Below are 10,577 nucleotides of genomic sequence, written 5' to 3'. Positions count from 1 at the left end.
ATCCTGGCATTTGTTCTCTTGTCTTCCCAGCGAACTCGGAAGATGAAACGTATACTACGTTGGTGAAAGTTTTCAAGTCCCTTGAGGTGCCTACTGTATGTGACCTTGTCTCGCTGTCATTTAGCAGGGTGAGGAGGACCACTGCTCGATATACTTGTAATTTTGCAGATAATTTCAGCTAACTACAGCTGAAGACACGATTTCGGAGTCTGCCAAAGATTTGAGATGCACACGTGATCCGATGCTGAATCTCTTCATCGATGTCCGTGGAGGTGGTGGACAGGTGGGAGCCGAGGTACCGAAAGTGGGTAACATTAGAGAGGGTAGTACCGTTAAACTGGATGGATGGTCGAGGTGTGGCTAAATCAGGGACAGGCCGAAAGCGAATCTGAGTTTTACGTACATTCACCTCATGGGGTTCAGGATCTCCTGTAGGTCGCGTTCAGTGTGAGTGACAAGAGTGAGGTCGTGTGCATACTGAAGCTCAGTAATGGAAGCTGCTGACACCTATGATCCTGCCTGGAGTCCTTATATGTTGAAAAGACTCTTCATCCAGTACTCGTTGTCCACCCTGCCGGATAATTTGGCCCTGGCACGAGTGAGGAAATCAGCCAAGAAAATGGAAAAGAGAGTTATGCCAGTACACACCCTTGTATAACCACCGTTTGGATAGAGAAGAAATCAGACTGGGTACCATTGTGCACGACACTGCTGTTCATGCCATCGTCGAGTTGCCTCACAATGGCTATGAATTTTAGTGGGCAGCCAAAACGGCTGGGGGTCCGCCAGAGGGCTTCCCTGTTGACCGACTCGAAGGCCTTGGTTAGGTCGATGAAAGCCATGTACAGGTCACGACGCTGTTCTCTGCACTTTTAATGTACCTGACGTGGGCAGCAAAGATCATGTCAGTGGTGTCACGTGATGGCTTAAAGCCATATTGAGAATCTGGGAAGAAGTTTTCCGTCAGTTACGGAAAGCAGCGAGATCTCGTAGTTGTTGCCACAGTCTAACCGGTCTCCCTTACTCATATATATATTGACGATGGAGGCGTCTTTAAGAATTTGGAGGATTTCCTCCTTTTCCCATATATTGCCCAGGAGAGAGTGGAGACGTCTGGTAACCAGAGGTCCTCCTGCTTTATACACCTCGGGTGGGATTCCATCAGGCCCCGAGGCTTTGTTATTTTTCATCTGTTTGATGGCAGTAGCTACCTCATCCAGGGAGGGACGATATCTGAGGTGGGTCAGCTCTGGATGCTGAAAGACCAGTTGGGTAGTCATGTTATCCATAATCGTTATTTCGAATGAGTAGTGAATGGTAGAGCTCTTTCCAGTGCTGAAGGATGCCTTCATCGTCCTTAATTATAGGAGTTACCGTCGGATGAGTGGAGGGGAGCTGCGCCACGAGTAATTGGCCAATAAAGTGTTATTGTGGAATTGAAAAAATCTCGCATCTTGTGCTGATCAGCAAATTTTTGTGTTTCACATGCTTTATTTTTAAACCAGTCGTTCTTTAGATTACGAAGTTCCTGCTGGGCCGCCACTCTCTTCTTGCGGAGGGTTGTTCTGCTAGTTTTAAAGCAGCACGTCTATCATTGATGAGTACATTGATTGCCGGTTCATTTTGATCAAACCAGTCCTGGTGTATTCTTTCGATCTGGCCGAGGGTCTCTATGCAGGTTTTTGTCTTGACAGTGTCGAGAATATCCCATTCGGCACTGGGATTTAGATTGTTTGCTGTTGGGATTTTTATCAGCCCATGTTCGAGCTGCTCTCTGAAAGCATGTGCTATCGCTGCATCCTCCAGACGCTTAGTGTTAAAACCTCTTTTGGAGGCTTGCTGCCTTCACCGTTTTGGGGCGACGTAAAATGAGAGCTTGGCTCTGACAAGCCGAAGATCAGTGTCTCAGTGGTCTGAGCCATGCATGACTGTAAAGGCCTGGGACTTATGGATATAAATCTCTTACCAGACTAATCAGGATCTTAATAAAGGAATGTCAAGGACCATGGTTTTCTGAGGAATAACAAACAACCGTTTGAGATTGACATCTCTTCACTATAAAAAATATAACACAAAACTCTGACACCACTCAACAAACATTAAATAACAATTACGGGAGTCAAACAATTAATGCAGTAAATAGTTAATGGAGTCAATTAATTAAGGAAAGCAAACATTAAAGGAAGCAAACAATTAATGGGAGTCAGCAATTAAAGGAATCAAACAATAGAATCAAACAATGAACAGATATTTCCTACGACAGTGGCCCTGGGGAAGGTTCCAGAACACAGTGATCCACTCTCAGGGGGAAGCGTCTGTTCAACCTCACTCGAGCGACAGCGGCCGATGTCTTGATAGAGCAGACGAAACACACGGTGGAGAGGAGCAGCAGTAGTGGTTGATGTCCAGAGAATTGACAGTCGATAGGTGAACGTCTGGGAAAACAGCCCACGAGTCCAGGACCTATGATGAGGTCACAGCCAGAATTTGACGAACAGCGCTGTAGCTAGATAGTGACTGTATGATGGCTGGGGTGAATCTGCCGGTGACAAAGGTAGCCGCTGCCGTTCTCACCTCTGTCCAACCCCCCCAAGTGTTGGTCGTACCAGCAAACGAGAGAGTTAGCAGCGGTAACGAGTAGGAAGATCGTTTCCGCCCTTACAATGACACGGGTGATGAGAATATCTCAGCGATCTCTTCTTTGACAATGATGTTGACAATGAGAAGCCAGTGTTTGGATCGTGAGTGTCGCCACGAACCCTTGAACTTGTCGGCTTGCCTAAACAAGGTATTGGTGATAGTGAGGTTGTGTGCAGCACACTTGCTGAGGAGGAGTAGGTTGTTGGGGATTACACTTGCCTAGTCCATTTCTTCCTATGGTTCCCTGCCAAATGTCAGCATCTCTGCCAACTCTGGAGTGAAGTCACCAAGGAGCATAACCTTATCTTTTTGGGGGATAGAGGTTAGCACTCTGTCAAGGTCAGCGTTAAAGGCCTCCTTGATGTCATCCTTTGCATCCAGTGTTGGGGCGTATGCACTGATGGAAAATGCATGACGTGAGTGATTCAGTGGGACACGAATCGTCATGAGGCGCTCGTTGATACCAATAGGCATTTCAGTTAGCCTGTGTAGGATGTGTTGGCGGATGGCAAAGCCAACTCCATAAATGAGGTTTCTCTCTGCAGCAGGCTTACCCTTCCAGAAGAAGGTATAGCCAGATCCTCCCTCTGTGAATTGACCCTCGTCTGGGAGCCGGGATTCACTAATGGCTGCTATGTCGATGTTACACCTACTCAGCTCTTTTGCCACGAGGGCAGTTCTTCTTTCAGGAAGCTCTTTTGTGCCAGTATACAAAATTGTCCTGACATTCCATGCAACGACCATAAGAGAGTGTATCGTTTGTTTTTGGTTGGATCTGTGATTTTGATTGTGTTTTCGACCGCACAAGGATTACCTTACTGGATGCAGCTGCTCAGTCAGGTTGTTTTTTTAGACAGGCTATGTTTAGGGCATCTTTTCTTGCCCCCTTCCCATGTGGGGTGAGCAGAGTGGCTCCTCGAAAGGGTTGCTCAGTCGCCCAGACAGAACTGGATTGCACTGCTGCCTAGATCCCAGTGCATAAACGACCATCTCATATGTGCTGCCCATGTGCAGAGTTGTGACTAGAGACTCCCGGCAGTCATCTCTGCCTGTCCCCGTCGCCACTCGTCCGTTGCCATTGGACTTTTAAGGGAATAGGGGTCTTAATGGTGATGAGCTGGATGATGGCTGCACGTGAGTTGATTTATGTGGCGAGGCAGGAGCGCAGGCTGCAGCCACACATTTTGGCTCTCCCTTTTCCTGATCCAGTGGTGCAAGTGCAAGTGCAAGTGCAACGACTGGGGAGAGTGAGAATTGCAATGGATTGCCGATAGGCCAATTTGCTGGGTTTCGCCTTAGTAGCCTGTCCATCAGGAATTGCCTTCGTCCGCCGGTGTAGTCGTTGGGTCCCCATGGTGGTCACCTCTCCCGCCTCTACCGCCGTTGGGGTCCTGATGGAGCTCTCTAAGCTTGTCTGACTGATGCGGGGCTCCACCGCAGATTTTTTGTTCGGGATTTACTCCCGTAACTTTATACCTATCAAGGATAATCCGCAAGGCAGCGTGGTAATGGCTGGTAGGCGCCAAGACGTGTCCATATGCCAGTGTGCCTATGCGCCGTCCCCTGGAACCCACTGCTACTCCGAGATCTCCTGCTGGTCTAGCCTGGGCCCACGAGGCACCCAGTTAGCCGTGTGTGGCTATGAGGAGGCACAGCAGGAGTCTTGATGGTGAAGAGGCTGTGTATTGGCAGGGAAGACTTATGCTAGTTGCTTCCCTGTTCGCCGCGAGGGGTAGCCAGCGGCGGTAGCTGAAAGCGAGATGGAGCAAGCAGTGCTTGCACCTTAACACTAACATTATGCTGCCACACTAGACGCATTTCACCACCCTGTGCGAGAACACACACACACACACACACACACACACACACACACACACTTTTGTTCTCGATTTACACCATTAAGATTATACTGTTATACTGTTATCTCTGTGTTAACTCGATGCAATAACATTTCTCCGAAAGAAATTTTGTTCCTGACTAAAACTAATATTTGTAGTATTATTACATATTGGTTATGTATTGATAGGTTAAGTTATATTAAAGTGGGTTTGATGGGGCCCTGTTAGATTAAGTTAGGATAGGTTACGTTACGTTGGGATAAGTTACTTAAATATTTTAAATCAAATGTGCAACCTGTTAGTAGGTACACAGTAAGTCCAATCATAAACAACTTAGAAATTTTATTGTAACTTCCACAATACTCATATGTTCTTGGTGTATATGAAGGTTGGCTTAGGTTAGGTTAGGTTAGGTTAGGTTAGGTTAGGCTTGGTTAGGTTAGGTTAAGTTAGGTTAGCTGACAGTTGGCATCTCTTGACAGTGTTGCGGGACTCAGGATGACAGTGATTCCCTCAAGCTTACACTGAATTTCTACCTTCAGAATTACGTGGTGGTGAGACATAAAGGGTATTTACGCTTCGTCCATCATATCCCTGGGTTATTTTCTCTACTCGTCTTCAAACATTGATCAATGAATCAAGGTGTCATCCTCAAGTCTGAGTGTTGACAACCTTGGCCCTCCACTCCAGACGTTTCCGGAGTTCCACTATTAATTTTCTAAGATTTTTGCATCTCCGGGTGATGCAGTTTTTTCTTTCATCCATCCATCCAGTCTCTGCCTTCCCCTGACCTCTCCACCAACAATTTTGCCCATTAATATATCTATCATATCCTTTCATTTCTAATTATTTGACTGATCATATTCTACAAATTTACAGTATTTCTTTTGTTGCTATTGACATATCTTCGTATTTTTTTATTTATTTTTCTATCAGTATAACTTATCTTTAACGCTCTCTTGTAGTTCCCCATTTTAAGGGCCTCTAACTTTCTTCTGGTAGCTGCTTGAAGTGTCCACACTTCTCACTCCAACAACAGTACTGACCATACGAGTGCATTACATTTCACCCATAAACAATTATTAACACTGCCACTGTATGTCGCCTCTGTATTTCATTTATAATTCAGAATTTTGCTTTCTTCATAATATAATAATTGTTTATAATTTTAAACTCAAGCACATAAAAATTTAATTTATAAAAAAAATAATATCTTAAATGAAGCAAACACATCACGGCCAGAAACTCGGTTTGATCCACGTGTAGCTGCCAAGAAGGTTACGATCCTTACTCTGTGTTATCCATGTAAATTTGTTCAGATGTTTAATTAATCACTAAACTCTCACTACATTCTCTTCATTTGTTACTCTAGCGCTCATCACATCCTCTCATAAGGGAATGTTGGCCGGAGATCTGAAAGAGGGGGTGAGAGAGAGTAGGAGGTGAGGGGAGAATAGAAGATGAGAGAGGGGAGGAAAGGAGGGGAGGGGTGAGAGATGAGAGAGGGGAGGAGGTGAGGGGAGGGGATGGTTAGAGATGAGAGAGGGAGGATGTGAGGAGGGGAAGGGCGAGGGATGAGAAAAGGAGGAAGCGAGAGCAGGGTGTGGAGATGAGACAGGGAGGAGGAGAGGGAGGGCGGGAGATGAGAGAGGGGAGGAGGTGAGGGGAGGGGAGGGTTTAGATATGAGAGAGAGGGAGGAGGTGAGAGATAAGAGTAGGAGGGAAGGGTGGGAGATGAGAGACGGGAGGAGTGAGAGAGAGGAGTAGGTGAGGGCAGGAGCGAGAGATAAGAGAGGGAAGGAGGTGAGAGAAAGGAGTAAGTGAGGGGAAGGGTAAAAGATAAGAGAGGGGAGGAGGTGAGAGAGGAAAGTAGGTGAGGGGGTAAAAGATAAAAGAGGGGGGAGGTGAGGTGAGAGTGGAGGATGAGAGGGGAAGGAGGTGAGAGAGAGGAGGAGGTGAGGGGAGGGTGGGAGATAAGAGAGGGGAGGAGGTGAGAGAGATCATGAGGTGAAGAGAGGGAAGAGGTGGGGGTGAGGGAAGAGGTGGGAGATGGGAGTGGAGAGGAGGTGAGGAAAGGGTGATGGTGAGGGGAGGATGGGGGGGGGGGGTCTTGGCCAAAGGTTAAAAGGCTAGAACATCCGCAGTGTGTTGGGCCAGTACTGCTAGTCTGTCAGTCTTGTTGGGGTTGTTATAATCGTCATTGTGGTTGTGATGGTGGTTATTTTGGTTGTTGTGGTTATGGCTGCTGTTTTTTGTAGTTAGGGTTGCTCTTGATGTTGTGGTTGTGATAGTGGATGATTTTGTTCCTACTGCAGTTCTTACGGTTGTTGTGGTTGATGTTTTTGCTGTTAATTTGTGATTGTTGTTGTAGGTGGTAGCGGTGGTGATAGTTGTTGCTTTTTTTTATATTTGTTTTGCAGTCGTTGGTGTTCGTAGTTGCTGCTATGGTTTTTGTTTTTGTAGATAGTGGTTGTGGTTGTTACTGCTGTCGAAGATAGTGGTATTTGTCGTTGTAGTTATGGTTGTTGTTGTGATGGATGGTGGTTGTATTTTTTATTGATATGGGCAGTTGTGGTTATCGTTTTGGCTGCAGTGGTTGTTGTTGTGGATGGTGGTAGTAGCTGTCGTTACTGTTATTACTAACCTAACCTAACCTAACCTAACCTAACCTAACCTAACCTAACTTAACCTAACCTAACCTAATCTGTCAGTCATACAACATGATATAAATTCCATATTATTTATTCCTACACTGTGCATTTCCTTGGTATTTTTCATTAACTTTTACTGTATTTTGCTTTACTCCTTATTTAGTCAAGATCTGTATGTGATTTTTTATTTTTTTTTTTTTTTTCGTTACTTCAGAAAAAAAATCAACAATATTTTTGGTACTCAATTCTCAGCGTTCTCTACGTTCAGAAAAAGTTCATTAAAGTTCTCCTGACTCTGATTTCAGGAACAAAATATCCTTAAGGGGTTCAGTTAAGTTTTCATGACTTTGTACTCAGTGAACATTCTTAAAAGGGTTTAGTTAATTTTTAATGACTAAGTATTCTTATTAAGGGTTCACTTAAACTGTCGTGACTCCGCGTTCAATTTAAACGTTTTAAGAGGTTTAGTTATGTTCTCAATAAACATACTCAGGGGGTTTAGTTTTGTTCTGGGTGCCGCATGAATGTTCTAAAGGGGGTTCAATACTCAATAAAATGACTCAATAGGTTCAGTTTTGTTCTGCGTAAAAATTGAACGTTCTTAAGGGTCTCAAATAAGTTCTTGTTACTTTCTTAATATACTTGTTTAAATTATTCGGCTAAAATGAGCTAAACATTCTCAACTAGTTAAATTAACATTTTTAAGTGGTCTCATTGTTGTTAGTGGGTTAAACTAGTAATCGCAGTGGTAGTAGCAATAGGAATAGTAGTTGCTGTTGTAGATATAAAAATTTTAAAAGCAGCACTATCAAAAACAGCTGTATTGATGGTAGCAGGTGCAGGAGGAACATTAATAGACATAGTATTAGTGGCAGTAGTAGCAGCGGTAGTACAGTATTACTGTACTGTAGTACTGTACTAGTGATCAATAATAATAATAGTAGTAGTAATAGTAGTAATAGTAGTAGTAGTATTAGAGGCATTAAAAGTAACACTTGTGGTACATTAGCAGTCATGACTGCCATTGCTGCTGTAAATATAACAACAAAGTGAAAATTTTTGTACATAAACAGGTATACAGTAAACACAAGTAAAATTATAACGTATCTAGTTTTACTTCCTCTGTGTTTTATACAGTGATCCATCTGATAAATCTTACGATGTTCATCATATATCTTGTTTAACATTTCATTCATGTTTTGTCTCGTGGCATACTTTGTTTACTGGGTGCCTCACTAGCCTTCATTTACACCCGTACGTTGCGATCACTGCCTTTCACCCTTGTTTCTGAGTGGTGGATGGCGTGTGTGTGGGTCGACTCATTGATTGCGATGGCAGCGCCTAGTGACGTCATTGTTGTGTGTGGGTGGCGGATGTATGAGTCACCTACTGAATGACGAAAAACGAGTTCTCGTAAGTCTTGTAACTATTTTTAGGCGGATATTTATACTTGAATTTTGATGTCCTATTTTTTTATAGACAAATCGTGGTCTTTTAGATGTTGGTCATTTTTTGCTGACTTTTAATTGAGAGAATTTTGTTTTGGAATTGTTGTACATCTGCCAGGCGCAATTCCGCGGGTCCTCCATTCATGCCGCAGCTCCAAGAAGGTTGTCACTATATAAACCAAGAAAATTATATTTTTATGTCATTTAAAGTACATTCGTGTAATTTTTAATTATCAAAGTTAGTTTAAATCATTTACCGAAGGTTTATTTTCAATTAATAAATAGACAGACTGGAAATATTACCAAGTTTACGTACATGAGTATTTGACGCCAATGAACGTCATAGCGATATGCGGCACCTCATAGTGGGGCCAGCCGCGCGCTCCTGATCTGCAGACACAGTAGTAACAAACCAAGCTAACGAGACGGAGGAGTACTGCTCAAAATTTATCGTTTTAGTACGTTCCTAACCTTAAACGAGCGGATATATAGTGTGGTATTCTATTAAGAAGACGTATTTAGTTTTTACATTATCAGTGCTGTTTATAAGTAAAGAGCTAGCGAGTATTTGTGGGCGCTGAGAGCCAGATTAAAGTTGAGTGCGGGATAGCTACGTCACCAAAGTGATAGCGTTTGGCTCCACAGTGACATGTCCACAACGTCACGCCTCAGTTTCAGAAGGCTGCGAGAATACTTAATTGTCAATGGAGATATTTCAGCACGCGAGAAAAACGTGTATTGATGTGATGGTGTGACAACCACCCACTACTTACAAAACGAGCCTCACGTACAACACGTCACACCGTCCCTTACATGACTTAGTGCTCAACACTGACCCAGTGACAACATGCATTAATATCTTCCTTGTGCCAAAAGTTGAAGCGTTTTGTAAGTTAGTCACTTGCAGTAGGTAAACTGCGAGTTAGTTAGAGCCAGATGACCAAAACTCTAAGGGATCGTAGCACCATGTTTAACAACTTGCGTCTGAGGCCTTCGTTATTTCCGTGAGATTCGTGCACCAAGAGTGTATACAGCAACTCCGCTTTCCGTCCTCCTTCTGCGCCTCCAGCGTGGCTCGGGATGCCCCCTCTTCCCCCTGCGGTGTGACATGTGGTGGTGCTGTTCGCTCTTCAACTGTGATAAAGCCGGGATACTCCGCGCTGCCGCCCCTCACAACCTTTGGAACCTGGCGCCCAACCCACTTAGAGCCAAGAAAGACGCCGTCCACCCTAGCAGCCTTAAGACGGCCACCTCCTTCTGCGACTCCGGTGACAGGTACGAATTGTGTTGGTTGTCGCGAGGTCGTTGTGCTCCTAGACTGATGCTGTTCTCACTGCATCACCTGCCAGGTTAATGAAGGGCCAGGTTTCAGGTGCTTATGGTGCCTCGCTTATTAAACACCATTCATTAAGTGTGTCTCTAGGTCGTACAACTGCCAGGATTATTAAAACATCGTTCACCAGGGAGTGTGAACAACAGTTTGAGGTGAAGGAGGAGAGTTCAGCGGAAAAGTGAAATCTTCAGGTGTGTGAGGACATGTGTACTCTACAGGTGTAGGATGACAAGTCTACTCTACAGGTGTGTGAGGACAAGTGAACTCTATAGATATTAGGACAAGTGTACACTATAAGTGTGTGAAGACAAGTGTTTCTGCTGCTGTGTGGAAGAGAAGTGTACTCGACATGTGTGGGAGGACAAGTGTACTCCATAGGTGTGAGGATAAGTGTTATCTATAGGTGTGTGAGGACAAGTGTTATCTACAGGTGTGTGAGGAGATATGTATTCTACAGGTGTGTGAGGACAAATGTAGTCTATAAGGGAGTGAGGACAATTTTGTATAGGTTACAGATGTGTGAATAGGACAAATAAAGATTACAGGTGCGTGAGGGAGACAGTTGTAGGTTATGGATGAGTAAGGGCAAATATAGGTTACATGTGCGTGTGTGATGAGGGCAAATATAGTCTACAGGTGTGGGCTATGAGAGGACAAATGCATTGCA

General features: G+C 44.3%; 1 protein-coding gene across 1 annotated transcript in view; it reads left to right on the top strand.

Moving 5' to 3' along the window:
• Positions 1–8,993: 8,993 nt before the first annotated feature.
• Positions 8,994–10,577, top strand: part of LOC121870896 — a 101,261-nt gene continuing 99,677 nt past the window's right edge. Inside the window, exon 1 of the mRNA XM_042372868.1 lies at positions 8,994–9,852. Within this exon, the coding sequence (XP_042228802.1) occupies positions 9,686–9,852 (167 nt within the window). The 5' untranslated portion in view covers positions 8,994–9,685. The remainder of the gene's footprint in view (positions 9,853–10,577) is intronic.

This window comes from Homarus americanus, unplaced genomic scaffold, assembly GCF_018991925.1.
Source record: "Homarus americanus isolate GMGI-L3 unplaced genomic scaffold, GMGI_Hamer_2.0 scaffold52512, whole genome shotgun sequence".
NCBI lineage: Eukaryota > Metazoa > Arthropoda > Malacostraca > Decapoda > Nephropidae > Homarus > Homarus americanus.
This window is presented reverse-complemented; position numbering and strand designations above follow the sequence as displayed.